The following is a 20,481-nucleotide window of genomic DNA, read 5'->3' on the forward strand; positions in this document are numbered from 1 at the left end:
GAGTGTGTTATTAAAGTTTTAGTTTTCTAATTTATTAAACGCAGTATAGTTTACATGAAAATTGGTTTTTCTTTTAAATTAAATCAAAATAAATCATTATGAACTTGATGTTAAGTTTTCTACAAACAAAATGGAAAGAGGAATCTGTTGGTTTTTGATTCAAGCTGATCCAATGAAAATTAAGTGTTTTAATAAAATTTTACTTTTGTAAATATATATGCGGTTGTTTATAATGCATTAAACTTAATATTTTGATTTTAATACATTCAATTAAAAGCAATGTAAACTTTATATTATTTGTTCTTTAAATAGAATGATGAGTGAAATCTTTAGGTTTTGGTTTCAAGATGATCTTTAATTCTAAAGTTTCTATAAGTAATCTCACACTAAGTTTTTCTATTTCAAGGTCATTTTATTATAAAATATGCTTAATACTTTTCAAACAAGTTTCAAATAACAACACTTTCAGTTAACTCGATATACAATATCCAATCGCCATCCAAATACTTTTCTAGGAATTTTTTGTGCATCCAATAAGTTTTGATCCAACACTTGTATGTATTAAGTTAAAATTCCTGAAATGAAAAAAAAAAAAAATTAACAACATAAAAATAATTTTTTGTAATAAACAATACTTACAAAGAATAATTATCTTGAATCTTAATGTAAAATGATTATCTGCGAGTTTCAATGAACACCTAGATTTTTTCCACTGACACATGATTTACATCTTAAAATAAGGATTGTAGTGAACACGAACAGGCACACATTTTACAATGTCTGATGAGAAACACATACAGCTCACTGAAGTGTACGATAACAAATTCGCCTTCTATAGGATACTTTTTTTGTTGCTAACCTAAACATAACAGCAGATAACATCTCATCAAACTCAAAAAATAAAACATAAGCAATTGTAATAAAAAAACAGTTTTTGAAATTTTTAGTTTTAAAATGGTTTACGACTAAATGAAAACACTAGTTTTCAACCATATTGTAATTTTTTTAAAAATTAAAAATCACATTCGACAAACAAAAGAACACATAATAAAACTTACTTTTAAGTTTGGTCATTTCTAAAGTCGTTTCGATATTAACTTTAACACTGCGTATCCAGGTCTATGGAATAAGTTATAAATATATTATACCTTTGAAATGCTTCAGGATAAAATGCCTTTGATAGTTAGGCTAAAACACAAAATTAAAAAATAATTACTAATTAATGAGACGTGAAGAAACGACAAAATGACAATTTTTTCAACTAAAATAGATTCATTGATGATAACGGTACGGCTGCAAGCATTGACTGAATTTATTGAAGAGTCGGGTAAGAGGATACCAACATTTAGAAAATTAGAAAAAAAAGTATACGTTGTATCAATGAATAAAACATATTTAAAAGAGAATTCATTAAACAATAATTGATAATTACCTGATTTCGACATCAAATGTAGCAGAATAATAACACATTGTTTAAGCTATTCATAATGACTGTTATTTGATCTCCATACCGTTTAAATAACAATAAAATAGTTTTTAGTGTACACAGAAAGACACAATAAACACAATAATCATTGTGGTTAGCAAAAGTAAAAGAAAATATAAATCAAGTTATTTTTCTCTGTGATAATATAATAATATTAAACAATCCATACTAGTTATAATATAGTATAGATAAGATAATTACGTCATCTATGATAACACGGTTTTAAAAACAAAATTAATTTTATGTGAAGTCTACTAAATTTTTATTTTTGATTCAACGTGATCCAATGAATATTGAAAGTGTTATTAAGCTTCCAGTTTTGTTAATTTATACTCTCCAGTATAATTTACATAAAGAATGGTTTTTTGATTTAAAAAAAACTCTGAATATAGTTGTAAAATTGATATTAATTTTAATTTATATGATAGGATAGGAAAAAAACGAGTCTTTTGGTTGTGCTTTGATGATAATTTATCGAAAAGTTAATAGTGTTGTTTAACTTTCACTTTGTAATTGTGTACTATATAGTATAATGTACATGAAATGAATTTTTATATAAAAAACTATGAATGAACATAGTGATCTTGATATTAAATTCTCAATATATAGTATCACAAGAAGAGGCACAATACGATCACTTACGGAACGTAAAGGTGCGTTCGGTCACGGTTTGGTCTCGGTGTAGCAGTTTTTTGTAAATTACTTACCCTTCTATAAAGCCGACCCCATTTAAAAAAAATTCAAAAGAAACGCATCCTCCTAATAATATATACGTTACTAGTCACCAGTAGCGGACTGTGAGAATAAAACAACCAGGGAAAATCATAATTTTAGAGGCCTTCACTATACCAATGGTCCCGTATTTCTATCTGAAATCTGATTTTTTATGTTTAATAATAATATTACATACTTATTACTTATCAGATAGTATTTTAAATTATAATTTTACAGTAATAATATTAATAAATATATATTTTATATGAGCAGCGGTTAGGGTTATTATAAAATAAAACATTTTTATTAACTAAAATTATGATATTTAAATCATTTTAAGTATTTTTTTGGCATTTGTTAATATTTTGTTATATAAAATAATATTAATAAAAACAATTTACCCGTGTTATTAATATTAGATTTTTTCATGTTTGTTACTCCTGATGTCCCTGGTTTTATATCGGGTACACACACTTTTTCAGGTAATTGGATTTGTTTTCTATTATCTTTAAAATAAATATCAAAGGAATAATTAATTATTAACTTTAAACAATATATTTACTTAAATACATACCATGAGCGTATCTCGTATGCAGCATTCGGTTAGTCTCAGTTTCAAATATTGCCAAACATATATCACATTGAAAGTGGTAGGCTACGCTGTATTTCTTATTGTTAAAAAGCAAAACCCCTCTGCTGCTGTACAAAAAAAGTGTCCAGCTTTAGACTTAAATTTATCGAATAATAAGGTGACTATCGATGTTTTTATTTATTTTAAAAATCGATTGTTAACTTTATTTATAAATATACGAAAAATAAGGATAAAATCGATCTTTTTGATTATGATACTGTATAACATCGAGTAATATGTAAATATTACATGGTTGGTAATCCATATGGGAGGTGGCTTACACAATGCGATGGTGTGCCGGAGGGGGATAACTTTAGGGTGTTTTTGATAGATTGTAGTGTTGGTGGAGATGTGTTCACGGAGCAACTTTAACGTTATTTGGATTTATACAAAATCTGCTATTAAAATTTATATTTTACAGTATTTTAAATCATCGGTCATCAGTCAACATTATACATATGCGTAATTTACTTATGCATCTTTTCTACTTAGTCGTCCTATACTTAACCAAATTGTTTGTGTTTTACATCCTTGCCTTTAGTTTTATTTTTTTAAATTTACATCAGATGCCTAGACGTCCACTATTTCCCCTTCTGAAAGTAATTAGTTTTTACTTGTACTATAATCTGAAATGTGGAAAATAAAAAATTCACGGACTTTTGCTGGTAATCAATGTGTGTATAATGTATATATAAAGGTAATATATTAACAATTTTTAGTAACTAATATACAATATTTTGAATGATAGTTAACTGTCACAACAATTTAAATAACAAGTATATAATTTAAAAATAATTATAATCTCATCGCAAAGCCGAGATTTTCGAATATCAATTATATAAACAAAAAACACAGTAATAATAATAAAAAATTTGGTTAAAATAAAAATTTAATATATAATAGTAATAAGTAAACACACACAATTGAGTATCAATGTGCAAATAATAATAATAGTTAGTACTTATGTGTATATGAATATTTTCGTATCTTAGAATTTTTCCAATGTATATCTATCTAACCGTATTATATTTCCGTATATTTCATTTAATCAATTGATTTACGTATGAATCAAAATAAATATAGTACAATTGTGCAACAAAATGTATATTTCATATATTATTATAAATTTACCACCAAAGCAATTTGAATAATGTATTGTAGTATTTATTAGGTGCTTGTTACAGTGACGCACAGATATTGATGATAATCTATAGATTGCTAACTGTTTTTATTAGCAATATAATTTAATAAAAAGATTCGATATCGATGACCGTAACTTTTAAAAAGGACAGCTGTATAATACTTTAAACACAGAAGACATAAAGCAAGGTCGTATTATTATATATTTTAATTGTGATAATGTTATTGTTACTAGGCTGTACTTGTTTTGACTTTTGAAGTTATGTTCTGCAGTTAAGTTTTGTTGTTGTGCTCGAGTCAGTATAATGAAACTTTCACTATGTATATTGTATAATAAGCTGTCATGCCCGGACAATTTGACGTTTTATTTATTTTTTGTCATTATTTTGCTATGGAAACGGTATACGAATAACACTTACCAGCGATCGGTGTTATGTCAAACAATATATTTCATAATAAATCCGTATTATAATATCGTTAAAATTGAAAAAAATTTATATCGGCGGTCAAACAGCAGCGTTGTGGATACACACCGATAGGGCGATAAGTATAAACGCAGTACCCCCACTCTTAACTTCATTTTCTGTGATTTAAGAAATATCTTCTACTCAGTCGGCACCAAACGGATTGTGAGAAGAAGGACACAGCATGGCCATTATGTACGTTTTCAACGCGATTAACTCGGCGTTGCGGGACAGAACCCGACTGTGGATGGTGCCGTTTGTCTGGCTTGAGGCCAAGACAGGCGTCGATCACGTGAAACTGTCCGCGGGTTGCCTGTTGGCCGCACTGGCGTTCATCATCGCGTCCGGTCGAATGGTCATGTTGGTCAGCAATCTTTTGGGGTTCGCGTATCCCACGTACGCCAGCATCGAGTGGATGGTAAAGGACGACAGACAACGCGAAACATCACCGCCTCCGACGCCGCTACCGGTACTTTCCGGTCAGTCCGGACGTTATGCGCCTATATCGCAGGCCACACGATGGCTCACGTACTGGATAACGTTCGCGGCTGTGCTCATGGTGCAACAATTGTGCGGCGACATACTACGGTTCATACCGTTTTACTTCCTCGTTAAAATTGCGTTCTTCGTATGGTGCGCGTTGCCGATGGAAGCCAACGGCGCCGCATTCGTGCACAGATATGTTGTGCGCGACCATTTAAAACATTTTTTCGACTGATCGTGTGTCATCCTGGACCCATCGGAGAGATGAGGTCTAAAGAATTTTTTAATTATATGATCATAAATTTGTACGAATCACGATTTACACTATTTCATTACACACACGACGTAACTACTAACGAGTGTGTTTACTTTATCCGCAAATTTAATAACATTTATTTTTTATTTTATTTTTCATAAAAACTGAAAAACAACGTTATTAAACATGTACCTATTAGTAGGACGCAAAAAATCTAAGATTGAGATTTAAACGAATAATTACAAACTTTTGGTTGGCAATATAAATTATTATTATTTTTATATCAAACAGAAAAATATTTAATAAAAGAATAACGTTTTAATAATAAATTATAATTTTTAGAGAAAGTGATTATTTTTTATTTAATTTAAAGACTTGGCCCGGTTAGAACTCGGAAAAAAGAGCTCCACGTGACTATGTTCTTTTGCATATTATGATTTTAGTTTCCAAGTGTAACATTATTTTACTAGATAATTAAATATAGATGAATTAAGATTTCACCATCATGATTTCGATAAAAGAAAGCATTATCATTAAAATAAATTAATTTGGTAATCTACTACTTATTAAAATTTCATTTTGGTTTTATTTTGCGATAACTTTATGAGTATTTGTATATAATTATAATATAGGCGTATTTTAAATCATGTAAGAAAAATACTAATTGTAATTAAGAGGGCACACACTCATATATGTAGTCTGTCTTATAAGCATACAGGTACAATATGTTAAATTTGGGTTCAGTAGAATTATTTTTATGTTGTTTGTTTTAAAATCAGAATAAATTGACCTATAATTAAAGTTAAAGGTAAGAACGTTATGTGCTTACTGCTTAAAAGTTGGATTTTTTAATGTTTAAATTGTTAAGCTTAGTATAAGCAATTATAGCTTATAATATTTACTGTACTCATTTTGATTTAAATATCTAATATAATAGAATGATAGTAAATTAATTAATTAATCATTATTAATAATAGATATTTGTGATTTAATCCACTGCAAAATTACTTGGTGACAAATACTCCAATGGAAAAATTAAAAGAGTATGAATTCGAGTATAATAAATAAATGTGTGTAGCTTTTAGGCTTTAACATAAATAATTTATATTATAATATAGATAATACATCAAATATCAATGTGTCAAAGGGGACTTATGTTGTTTTAGCCCCCACGATCTTGGAAAAGTTATATATTATTTATTTATTTATATCACAAATACCTCATAATATATTAAGTAAGTTAACAGAAAGTTTCCATGTCAAACAAAATTGTACCAAAATTGAAAATAATCCTATTAAGTAAAAACATACTTTATTAACTAATTTATTTTTTAGTACGTACGTTTACAACTTTCCTCCCGGGAAAAATGTCAATGCTAAGAAAATTAAAAATTCGATTTTTTACTGGGAAAAGTCTTATGGTTAATTTATGTTATTTAATATTATATAGAATTAATATTTATCTATAAAATAAATAATACATAGATTTATTTAATATTGCTAGATTTTATTTTGATATTTTGTTCTAGTTGAGATATAATTTAATTATATCTACGATCATTAACATTAGAATTTACAACAAATCAAACTTAAAAATTCAAAATGTCTGTGGGTACCTGCATATTGATATTCCATAAATGTATTTTATTTACTTTTATATGTACGTAAATAATTTTTTTTATTTTAGAATAGATAATATTTAAACATTTTCTTCATAGTTTTTTATGAATAAAAGTCAGTTTTGACTAAGATAAAAATTATTGGAAAGTGAGTACTTTTAAAACATATTCAAATATAAATCGAATCAACTTGCCACTTGGTATGTATATAAAATCCATCATTAAATAATAGCAAAATTACAAAAACTATTGTATCTTCAATATAAACGACGTTGTAAATGTTAAGAAAAAATACAAATTACGACTATATTCCTTTAATAATAAATTAATACAACCATACAGATTTTGAACATGGGTGTCCGCCATCGAATTTTAACGTAGCGCCGTTTAAAGGAAACGTTGAGCGGTAATATTCTGCCTTTACAGCCTATATATAAAATGCCAATATAGAAATTAAGGCGAGTTCTAAGTTATTACTTCCAACGGCATGTATTAATTGGTATAATTAATCTTGTGAAACGATAAGAATCCTGAAAATAAATTAGAATCATGAGTTATTGAGTTTTTTTATACTTAACACAAATTTATTATATTTTTGATTTGATCGTTTTAACCTTACCCACTAAAACACAATGGTACAATAACGGTAACACACGTATAGCATGCAACCCTGATACAGGCGCCACACGTTTTTGCCGCTTCTTAACCCAGGAATGTAATTTCACACGGCGGAGACGGTTTGCAAAATCGTGTAATTTCTTTGTGTTTGCCGAAATGGCGCTTTACGGGGTTTGGCTGACCAGGGTTACAGTAGTAGATGCGTTGCTTTAGTGGTGCTTCACCACCACCCGACGTTGCGCTGTGCAGTAGCGATGTATACGGAAAATGTGAATGTAATAATTTCATCAGTTTGCCGTTTAGTTTCATGGCATACGAGACTGGACCACTTTGAGGCGTGGTTAAATATCATTTGTTTTTCAATGCACTTTGATGATCATTGAATAAATCATAAGCATTATAAAGTGCTGTATAAATAGTAGATATTTCACGTAGTTCAGTTTTAATTGAAAAAAAAAATTAATTCAAATGAGTATTTTACATGATTTTGAAAATTTTACCATTTATTTTGAGAAAAAAATAAATACCAAAATACATTTATTTCTAAAAAAAAAAAAAAAAAAACAAATTACTTTCCTTATGCCACTGAGAATGGTAGTTTACCAATATGAACAATGACAATGTAAATATTGGTTAAATAATTAATAACCTTCAGTTGAGGTCAGTTTAATAAATATTAAGAATAATTTCCAGTTTGGCATTTGAAATGTAATAATTAATTTATAAGTAATTTGATTTTTCTGACAGACAAGGTTGACCTATTTTATAAGTTTAGCTATTAAACTTTACTAATTCTTGGATCCCGATAATATTCCTATAGGAATACATATTTGTATTTGTACAGAACGTCCTGACGTTATAGTTAACTGGCGATAGTGTTTAATTTAATTAGTTTTTAGTTCCCACTTTTCCAAGTTGTTGCGTGCCAATATCAGATCCAGACTCAGGGTATTATTTAAATGAAATTTATAACTCTTAAAAATAATAATGTGTTTATTACGTATAAATGAAGTACATGTAACTGATACAAAAAGTGGCTGAGTGTTGTGAAGGTGCTCAGGTCTTCGTGGCTCTGGTACATCTGCCTCTGTTGGTCTCTGGTCTCCCTTATATACAAAGAAGTCTCTTGTTGTTGTAGTCAACAACCTTCTAATTCATATTAATTCTTGGAATTGTTTTCACATTTGAAAACAACAATCTCCAGGATGTCTTCTGTTCTTAATTGGCAATTCGTGGAAATACAATATACATTTAAACGACCTCGATATTTTAACGACTGCTATTTTGATTTATGATGATGAATTATAATGATTTATTATTAGCATTATCTAGCAATATTACATATTATATTATATATACTATCGTAGCATATCTCGTAGCCCATAACAGTACCCACGACAGAAATAAGTGTTTTTTTTATAATTAATAGAGTATTACTCTTTTAATTTTAGTTTGAGGACTGTATATTATGAATTAAAATGGTATCTCAAGTGAAAAGTAAAATGGTGGTGTTTACCGTGTTATATACATACAAGTTATTTAATTTGATGTGTTGCTTGTAATTTGGTATAGCTTTAGTTTTATAGATACGTATAAAAATATAAAATAGACATGTTTGAAATATCCTTTATAAATTTTATAATTCGTATGACTTCAAGAAGACTAGAAAAATGTATCATCATAATTCATAATGTTTTTATATTATTCGTGTAATTTTGATGCCTTCGTGGCAGTCGAAAGCAGTTGAAAATTAAATTCCGTAAAAATGAAAAATGACGTGAAAATGTGGTGACGGACTTTTTCAATGATCCAAACTAAAACAGTTTTATCTATAATAACTAAGGTTCGGAAATTTTAGTGACCTGTGTATTTTTTAAATACATTTTTTGGAAGTCAACTAGAAAGGTAGTTAAAATTTAGAAGCCAATTCAATGATACCTTATGGCTTTTAAGGGTAAAATATTAAATACCTAGATATTTAATAATCAATTATATTGCTCTATTTTAAAATATAACTTAATATACGTAGGTAATATTCATAACACATAAAAATTCAAAGATCTGAATTTAATAATTAATAACTAATATTTATTAATGAACAACATATATATATATAATACATTTTAAAAGTGTCATGAACTATTGAATGTTTTAATCTAGTTTAGTGGTAAACATAAATCATATCTACTTTTTAATCCCTACAAAACTACAATAAAAAAATATCATAACCAACATTTTTTAAGATTATATCTGTATTGTATTCTATATAATATACGTATAAATGAAAAATATAAATATTTAAAAATGCTCATAATTCATATAAAAATTAAAATATTTAAAAAAAAACCAAAAAAGAAAACACAGATAAATGTTCTTACTTAAAAGTTTGATTATAGAATAATTCACTCTAATATCAAAACTAAAAGCATACTATTGAAATTGATGAATGAAAATGTACTATATTGGACGTGTTTAAGATAGAGACAATACTTACGGGTGCGACATCCTCTTCATAAAATTGATGGTTCTTTTATTACAAATTACAATAAACAATTCTATATTATTATAATAAAATGTTTTATTTTATAACAATAAATAATTTTATATTATTATAATAAAATGTGTTTTATTTTATTACAACGAATCAGTTGTGTTTACTGAATTATTAGTGTTTTTTAACACCAGCTAATATTTCATTGCTGGCCATTTAAAGACAATAAACTGTCTTTCTAAGACTATTTACTTAGGTTTTATTAAAATATATTTACAACTTAGTTTTATAAAGAAACTTCTATACAAATGTACATAATTTATATTGTACAAATTATTTTTCAACAATAAATTTTTCTGTGATAAATTCTATGGTGATAATCACGGTTAAAAATATACAGGTTAGCTATCGCCCACCAACCAAGCGGTCCGGAAGTGTTACGGTTGACTGGTACACATTTCTACTACTAGCGTAAGGCTACTTTATTTTATTTTGCCCATTGAACTATATAATATATTATATAATAATTATAATAATAGTTCTATGGTTTTGCTGGATAAATAGCAATATGCAAATAAAATATAATCAATAACAATTATAATTAGAGCTACGTGCTTTATAATAAATTTCAATATGCTATTATTATTTTTTATTCTTAATAATTATAATGTAGGTTAATTATAATATCATAATATATTGTATATGTGTTTGTGTTATGTGTATCTATACAAATATATTAACAAAATATTATAATTAATTTATGTATATTAATTAATATTTTATAAATTCTAATAAGAAAGTAAATGGACTTTTACTGCAGTCTTGGGTAGTCTTTTAGGAACCTTAAAATATTCTAAATATTATTAGAAATGTAAATATACTAATAGTAGTAATAGTACCTATACCGACTTGTGTGTATAGTCTATAATATTTTCTTGCATGGCTGTGCTTGATAAGTAACACTTTACTCTTTATAGTAATATATATAATTACCTAACTTACCTTTTTTTCAAAATACAAAATTAACTGGATAGTGAACCAACTTATGAGTTCTTAAACATTAGGTATGTACTATGTACATTATATTTTGTAGTTAACAAGTAATTTGTCTTATACATTTAGATTGATTAGTTTTTTGTAAAATATATATGTATCCAATTTATACTTTATATTTCTATAGAAGCAATGTCTAGTTTTAATGAACATTTTACCATTGAGTAGGTACATAGGCGTAACTAGGGTAAACTTGGGGGGGTATGGGGGGGCAGAGCCTCCCACTTAATTTACTTATAATAAAAATTCTAGGGCTGAAGCCCCCCTAACTTTAAGGTCTAGTTACGCCTATGAGTAGGTACTAGCTAGTATTTATAATTAATGATTTTAGTATAAGAAATAAAACTATAAGAATTTTGGTTATAACTAGCCCAGCCTTGATTTCTCGTTTGTACCATATACACTTAACTTATTGATTCTTCAATTACATTAAACTTCATCAAACCTAAAACAAAAAAGTTATGTACCTATAAATATGTAACAGGTTAAATCACAATTTTTGTAACAAGTTTCACATTTTTTTGCTATCTATACTGCATCTGCAATAAGCCAATTCTGCAATAGCAAATTTAAAATGAACCAAACAATACAATTTTTATTAAATAATGCTATTTATAATAAAAGCTTTAAGCAAATCTCAACCTACAACTTTGTGGTCATAAAAATAATAAACAAAATTATAAAAAGATTTTAGTTAATTTTATGTAATTTAGCTATTTTTTTCTTCTCTCTGCTTTTTTTATTTTCTTGGCGATTATCTTGAACTGCAAAATGATGCATTCGCATTACAATATAGTTGCTTAGAATGGATGTAACTACGTCATTTTTATGTTTTTTGCATGGAAATGAAAAAGCATAATGTAAAGAATTTTTTCCTGTTTGATCAAATACATTTTTTTGTTTACAATGTTTAGCAAAGCATTCTTCTACATTAGATAAAAAGTAAAATAAATTTATATTGGGATGTATTAATCCTCCTTTTGATTTACTTATTATATTACTATTATAGATGCCTGTATAAATCTAAATATTATTAATACAATAATAGCCCTACCTACTACTAGCGCTTTATAGATGTGGTTAAAATATGTACTAATGAACCGTAACACTTTCGGACCGCGGACGGGCGTAAAATTGAGTACGGCGTTATCTAACCTGTATATCTTTAATCGTGGTTTATACCCTTCTTATATTGCACTAGTATCCTCTATCACGAAGCCGCTTTTAATTCACCCAGTCCGTTTATGAAAGTAAGATACTGATCATTGATAAGTGATAGCATAGAATTAATACACACTAGATAGCCCACCGCCATATAGAATACATAAACACATAAATTAGTAACGTGTGGTGACAATAGATAGCGCAAGCGGTGTCAATGTAAAAAAAATCTTAAAAATCTATATTTGTTTATAGCTCTGAATAGCGTGTATCGCTGCGACCGATTGACGATTGTCGTAATTTGGGTAAAAATAAACCATAATAAAAAATATTATTTAAAATAAGCTATTAATAAATTAGCTATACAACTATTGTTGTAGAGTTATACTGCTATTGCACGTAAGCGAGTCATTGTGATCTCATTTTTGTCTAATTGTCTGTGTTGTATATTTTCTACATCACTTTTTAATTTTCATAATTCCTCCTATGTTTTTTAATGTCTGTATTACGTGGTAATAAGTGTTGCTTTTTTAACTGTTAAAAAAGTCCTCGAAATAATCCAAATTTAAAACTCTACCGTTTTCCTAAGAATATTTATAGATCAAGACAATGGATCCGTAAATCAGGTTAATCATTAAAACACAAATTATAATTAGGGCCAAGCCCGGATTAAGGGGGGGCATGGGAGGGGGGCCATGTTCCCCAGAGCCAACGTGTTTAAAGGTCCCATAGTCTTCTCAGCTTAAAATTATATTGAGTGATAATTTTTTTCTTGTTTGAACTAACAGGCAATGAGACCCGTTAAAAAGCTAGAAAAAAACTTGTACATAAAAATACTTCATTTTATTTGTAAACATGTATATTAATAAAAAAAAATATGTTTTTTTATGTTTTTATCCTCATTAATCTTTATCATACTTAAATAAAAATGTTTGGATTTGTTTTATTGTATATTTTTATAATTTTAAAAAATTGCTTTCATTGATGGGGGCCCACACACATGTATTGGCCCCTGGGCCCCTGAAGGTCTTAATCTGGGCTTGATTAGGGCTATAAACTTATTTTACAGAAAATTATTGAAATATATTAATCAATTATTATTTTAAATTAGATTCTGATCGAAAATGAATAGGCTTAATGCAGTTAAGATCCAAAGCAATTTTTTTGGAATTTTTTTTTCAAAATGTGTTTTTTTGCATGGTTGATTTAAAAGTACCATTAAATCAAGCATGCAAAAGACACGTTTTGGAAAAAAAATTCTAAAAAATCGTTTGGGAGCTCAACTGCATTTGTTCTGATGAATGGATTATATATTTTTTTCATATTAAGGTTGAAAATCTATAAAGATTTCATTGGTTTTACTGATTTTTTACTTATTGAAATTTGTAAAAAAACTTTACAATTGGCACTCATCCCCACATCCCAACTACACACATCATATTAAAGTCAATACATTCATTACTTTGCTCAGGATCTAAAATCTAAAAATTATATTTGAAAATGTATTTGTCCAATAAATTGTACGCAATTTTCATTGTATACTGTAGGCAACCTAGAACTTTTAAATTTTGATGAAGACACTTTATATAAACGACATGTTTGCGGCGACCATTTTTTAGCAAGTGACTTTGTGAGCAATGCACGACATCGTTTAAAGCCATTTGCTATACCCCATCAATATGATGAAAAAGAGGAAGATGATCTACACATTATACCACCTTTATATACATACACACATAACAAACCAGACCAAACAGATACAAAATTATTATTTCCTGAATCTTCTACATCAATTAATATTTTAGATTTTCATACTCCTCCAAAAACTAATCAAGTAGATAGAATGTCTTCTCCATTGTCTAAAACCAAACAATTTATAAATAATGTAATTTTATTTCCCATACCAATTAAACAAAAACAATCTGAAGAAGTTAAAAATGAAATAATAGATACTCCAAAAAAAAAAAAAAAAAATTAAGGACTACAATACAAAATCAAAGAAAAATGATTAAAAACAAAAGATCTACAATATGTAAACTCCGTAGTAATTTAAAATCATACCGTCAAGAATTTAATGCCCATAAACATTTATTGAACAAAATTAAATATAGTAGCAAAGGTTCAAAAGTCTTAACAAAAATGCAACTTTTTCATGGTAAACGAAAATGTTGGACTCAGGCAGAAAAAAACTTTTCAATTGGACTTTTCTATAAGTCTCCAGCAACTTACAAATATCTGAGAAATAAATAAAATATAATTCTACCAGGATTATCAACAATTAAAAAATGGATAGGTAGTTCTAAATTCATGCCTGGTTTTAATACTGGTTTCTTAAAACAGTTACAATTAAAAATTGAAACTATGACAAAAGAAGAAAAATACTGTATATTTGTTTTTGATGAAATGAGTATAAAAAAATACTTAGAATACTCAAAGTATTTAGATATGGTAGAAGGATTTGAAGATTTGGGACATAAAGGTAGAACTAATAAAATAGCATCGTTAGCTATGGTTTTTATTGCTCGAGGCCTATATAGTAGGTGGAAAATGCCTATTACATACTTTTTAAGTGCGTCATCGATGAGACATAATATTCTGTCAGAACTTATAATTGAAGTAGTGGAAAAATTAAATAGCATTGATTTATCAGTCACTGCAATCATATGTGACCAAGGCACAAATAATGTTGCAGCTTTAAAGAAATTAGGAATTTCTAAAGAAAAACCATATTTTAATGTTGGTACAAATAACATTTTTTCTATATTTGATGTGCCTCATATAATAAAAAATTTCCGCAACAATCTTATAAAAGATAATTTTATTTACAAAGGGCAGAGAATAACATTCAATTACATAAAAAAAACTTATGATATTGACAAATCAAGTGGAACGAGTAGAGCATTGTTAAAAATTACTAATAGTCATATTCAACCAGGACCCTTTCAAAAAATGTCCTGCAAACTTGAGTTACAGGTGTTCAGTCATTCAGTAGCAGCAACTATGAAGACATGTATAACTACAGGGCAGTTAACGACATCAACAGCATCAGCTACTGCAGACTTCATTGAAGAAATGAATAAAACATTTGATTGTTTGAATAGCAAAAAGTTGTATACATCAAATTCATACACATTTGCTATTTCAGAAGAACGTCCTGGACAATTACAGCTCTTATTAAATTCTAAAAGTTGGTGTGAACAACTTAGAAAAACTATTAAGGGAAAAGAAACACGACCTCCTTGCTTTGATGGATTGGTACAAACTATTAATGCTATTCAAATGCTTTATATACAACAACAAAAATTGGGATATACATTTTTACTAACATCTAGATTAAATCAGGATGTTATAGAAAATCTATTTTCTGTATTCAGGCAAAGAGGAGGTTTTAATAAAAATCCAACTGCAAAAACATTTCGTACAACTTTCCGTATTAATGTATTAGTTAATCTTATTAAGTCTTCAGATGCTTCAAATTGTGAGATAGATGATGACGACCATTTGTTAGAATCTAGCAATGTAGATATATCTAATTCAGTGTTATCTGAGAATAATCTGTATATGTCAATGAATCAATTTCTTTACAATCGTCATCTGTAACTGAAATATCAGAAGAAGAAAAAATTCAGATTTCATTAGAAAATTGTTCAAATTCTTATTTTGCTGGTTATTTAGGATATAAATGTTTTAAAGAGTTTAAATGTAATGACTGTACCCAAATATTCTTAAAAGCTGATGAATATTTTTTTAATGAATAAGAATTTTTAATTTTTTATAAAAGTTATGAATCAAAAGATTGTTACGTACCGTGTTATTTTACACATATATATTATACGAAGAGGTGATGTGTATACCGATGGAATAACATATTCAAACAGTGTAGTATCGAACGGCTATGGCGATCACCTGCACATCGTGATATTTAATATAATGAATAAGACATGATCACACGTCCTGGACTTCTCAGAAATGATGAGTAAACGATAGTGTTAACATTGTACTATTTAATATGACAATCAAGACTTGATCACACGTCTTGTAATTCTTAGAACCGATAAAATCGCAGGAAAGGCACCCAACTGAATAATACATTTAATTTAGAGAGCTCCTTTAGGTCATCGGAAGTCACCACCTCCTCAGTCACCACTCTTGACGGTTAACCATATATAAGGGAGACCAGGGCAAGAGCTCAGCAGACGGTTAGGGATATTCGAGACGCTCAGAGGCAGGTCGTAACACCACTCACGGTCTCGTCTATCAGTATTTCAGAGGCAGGTCGTAACACCACTCACACCATCTTGTGCTTATAAAATTGTATTCTTGTACGAGTTAATTGTATTAAATAAAGACTTAATCTTTTAACTTGCAAACATTAGTATTTCATTTCTACGTTGATATATGTATCGACGTTGACATAACGGACGCAACAAGATCCAGAAAAAAATGTTTTAAATAAACCAACAGAAATGTTTACATTATTTATTCAATGGCTCAAAAAATAATATCAATGTATATAATACAAATGCCAGAAACAAGAAATTTATGTAAAATATTGCAAAAAAAAATAAAACTTGAATTGTTTTCTTTATTACAACTTGAAAAAAGTTGTGACTCTCATTTTGATTATATACTATATAAATTAATACAGCGTAAGTTATTTTACGATTTTAAAATTACATCAAAAAATATAAAAAGCAATATTCACTTAAAATCGCAAAACAAATTAAACATTTTAAAACATTTATAAGCAGTGCATGTATAAAGGTTTATCCATAATTTAAATTGTTTTTATTATTATTATTATTAATTGTTTATTTTTTGCAGTAGTATCTATACATCAAACTATGTTATTTACCCAGCCATTTATTTACTTATTATTTATTAAAGGACATTTCAATATTGTTTTATACTTATTTAAGGATTGTTAAAAAAATAAATTATTAATATAATACTCATAAACTAACTTCAATTTGTTTTAGTGCGATACCATATTTGAAAATTATTATGGAGATGAAATATTCATAATAGTACAGTAACACACAAACGTCACAAACATTACAGAATAAATCTTAATCTGAAAGTAACGTTATAATAATATTATAAAAAAAATTAAATATTATTAAATTTATTAAATCACTAATTGTTTTGTTTAAAGACAAATTACATTATTTAATTATTATTTATTTCCAAACGAACTCTTACAGACCTTTATTATAGAAACACGATTTCGCTTTCGTAATCCGTATTCGCAAAATAAAAATTTTGAATTTTGTTAATTAATAATAATTGATAGTTGATACCTATCAAGTATCAACAAGCGGTGAGCCGGTGAACGATAAACATACAAATTATTTTTGATAATACGACATCTATTGTCAAGAATCCAAACTAAATTATTTGGAATCCAAATTGTAAATCATATGGGCGGCGCTAAATTACTATTGAGTGGGCTATCTAGTGTGTATTTAATCTATGGTGATAGCATCCGATTCGGAGTTCACACTAGCAAATTACAGAATTATTGTATTTAAATAATTGAAATATAATATATTGTCGTGATTTGTACCAATACCACACGTTTCGCTTGCAATATCACAAATTCGCGACTTCTAAACGCAGTACTAAACATTAAACACTCATCGATCGTACGTGTAACGAAATTGTATGTCTATTTATAGTCCGCCATTTGTAAAAAGCTGAATTAATTGTCGTAGTATTCGTTATCTGAGTTTTATAAGCAATTATAAATTCTTTGCTGATCTCATTTAATGTTCGTACTTTCCGGTCTTAGCGCCGATCGATCGTATCCGTCGAAAGGTACGCCAAAATCGTCATGTCACTTTTTAACCTCGTATTTTAAGCTCATACCCATGTCTTATTTTTTTTGTTGAGCAAACATAATAGCCATTGTACCAAAAGCGTACAATTTTAATCGAGTATTTTGAGTGATTTAAAATAATTGTCGCATTGAGATTCAAAAAATCATGTGTTGTGACAATCAGTTTGTAAATAACTATGATAACACCGCCAATCGATGGAACTATTACAGATTTCCGTAAGCTGAAATAAGGTAATGTAAACGAATAATTAATTTATTTCAATTTAATTGTCTGTATAATACACATGTTAAACTTATAACAATGAATAATTATGATATCCGACTAACCACACTTCAATTCATTGATATTGTTTACGTTTAATTGTTAAAAAATATTGAAAATCAAATAAACACAAAAAATTTAAATTAAATTTAGTACAAATTTCACGTTATTAATCATTCATTTAAAGTATTGTTTAAGAAACCAATCACGTTTCTACGTAAGATTGAGATAATAAAAGCTAGTTTTAACAACTAATAAAATAAAACTATAAAAAAAAAAAAGTTAATAGCTAATGCATCAGATATTACAACTTGTTAGATGTTACTGTATTAATGTACTATATTAATAAGTTTCCTGATTCTTAGACTTTTTAATGTTGGCAAATTTAAGTTATGATGTTATAAATTAACATTGATCTATATTTATATAGATTAATTATGTCATAAAAATAAGTTCAAAACCTATGTTTGGTTAATACTTTTTTAAATTCTTATATTTTAATACTTTTTTTAGTTACATCTCATTAAGCTATTTTATATCCTAAAGTTAATTATACTTACAATTATATTGTATAGAATTTTTTTTAAAGTTTCCATTTAACTCAATCAGATCGTATTTATTTAAACAACTTATATTTTGCCATAATAGTAAATGTTTCATGTGTCATGTAACTAGATAAATTGTCTAAAGTATTTTACTAAAAATAGTTTTCTCTTCTGTGCATAGCGTGTCAATTTCATGTTTTATTTGTAACAGTTAAATTCCAACACTCCATCATTTACTTTGTTTACAGTATGATTTATCTTTAATCTTTGCAGTTTTATTAATTATTTTATGAGCAAAATAACAATAATTGAAAATATTGGTTTCATTTTGTTTTTGTTTAGTTGTAATTAATTTCATTTTTTCATTATAGATCATCAATGAACATGATAGATGAATTCAAAGATAATTCAAATCTCATCAAAACACGGGTATACAAAAGCTGGTCCTTTGACTACAAAAATGCATTGAACTTGAAGACTATTATGTTGAATATTAATTTATTATATTTTAATTTTATTAATTAGCTTATTATAACTTTAAATAGTTGTTGTAACCTTAGTCATCTAAAATACTTTTTCTTGTGACCTTGTATTAATAAGTTCCAATTCTACTTGCCATGACTTTTTTGTTTTGAGACTATTTTTTACTTTAGATGTTGGAATTTTACATTGTTTTCTTACAAATTATCTATCTCGTTAGCATTGTGTGTTCCTATATTTAATAAAAACGCCGAAGTCAATGAAATTTTTTCCAAATTCAGGATTAAAGTGGTTAAGCAATAAGAATACCAAATTTTAGAAAGATTCAGTTATCTAGATACACGAGAAAAATTTTTCCTTAATGATATGGCTTTTAAAGGGAATTGTTAACGTTATTCCTGAATAGAGTGGCATCGTAAATGAAATAGACATTTTTAAACATATGGTGGTGTATTTCATAATATAACTGTTCATCAATATGTTCATTTTATTTCTATCAATAATTGCAATAAAGAATAAAAAAAGATTTTAGTTATTTAGTTTTGTATAATTAATTATACGTGTGGTATTAATGATGTTACAATTTTTTATTTTTATTATTTTGTATTATTTTTGGTATCATTATTTCAAAGATGGTGGCTTTTTGAGTATTTTACTATTTATATTCTGTGTTGGATTTTTTTCTTTATTCTTGCAAATATTAATATTATCATATTTCTAGTTTTATCATGTCTCTAATGATCAGATAATTAGTTATTGTAAGTATTATACTATTATGATAGGTAGTTGAAATGAATATAATAAAGGTAAATTTGTTTGTAAGTATAAAACTATATTATAAACGCAATTAACTGTTAATTAATTATTTTTGAAATGTAAATTATTACTAAAAAAAAATTATACATAATAAAATAGATACATAATAGTATATGTTTTGTATGTACCTAGTTAAAATATAAATGTAAGTTTTTTTATATTCTTGTTATATCCAAGTGATAGATATTTCTGGATAACATTTGTTTGATTTTGGTGGTGCTATTGTTGTTGTTGTTGTTGTTGTTGGTGTTTCTGTTGTTGTTGTTAAAATTTTATACTCGCGACGGCTTGTATAAATCAGCATTGTGTCGGTACTAGTTCTGCAAATAATAAAAAAAATAATGTAAGGTTATTCTTTAGAAATAACTTGCAAAGTTTCTCACGGATAATTTATTACATAGCTTTTAATTAACAAATAATTAT

The 20,481-nt window shown here is 27.3% G+C and overlaps 1 protein-coding gene and 1 long non-coding RNA gene across 2 annotated transcripts; one reads left to right on the top strand and one right to left on the bottom strand.

Moving 5' to 3' along the window:
* Window positions 1-470: 470 nt before the first annotated feature.
* On the bottom strand, window positions 471-1,509 carry LOC112592576. Its single transcript, XR_003114560.1, has 4 exons — window positions 1,433-1,509; window positions 1,059-1,188; window positions 640-859; window positions 471-575 (listed from the first exon to the last, which is right to left on the bottom strand). It is a non-coding gene; the product is annotated as an uncharacterized LOC112592576 (long non-coding RNA).
* Window positions 1,510-4,619: 3,110 nt separating this feature from the next.
* LOC112592577 (receptor expression-enhancing protein 5-like) lies at window positions 4,620-5,153 on the top strand. Its single transcript, XM_025336680.1, has one exon. The coding sequence runs from the start codon at window positions 4,620-4,622 to the stop codon at window positions 5,151-5,153; it is 534 nt and encodes a 177-aa protein (XP_025192465.1).
* Window positions 5,154-20,481: the final 15,328 nt, after the last annotated feature.

The sequence above is a fragment of the Melanaphis sacchari genome, unplaced genomic scaffold (assembly GCF_002803265.2).
Source record: "Melanaphis sacchari strain LSU unplaced genomic scaffold, SCAv2.0 Contig17_pilon_pilon, whole genome shotgun sequence".
Lineage (NCBI taxonomy): Eukaryota > Metazoa > Arthropoda > Insecta > Hemiptera > Aphididae > Melanaphis > Melanaphis sacchari.

What these genes read in the sequence shown, in the direction of transcription:
- LOC112592577 (XM_025336680.1), top strand. Translation starts at nt 4,620, where the DNA reads ATGGCCATTATGTACGTTTTCAACGCGATTAACTCGGCGTTGCGGGAC.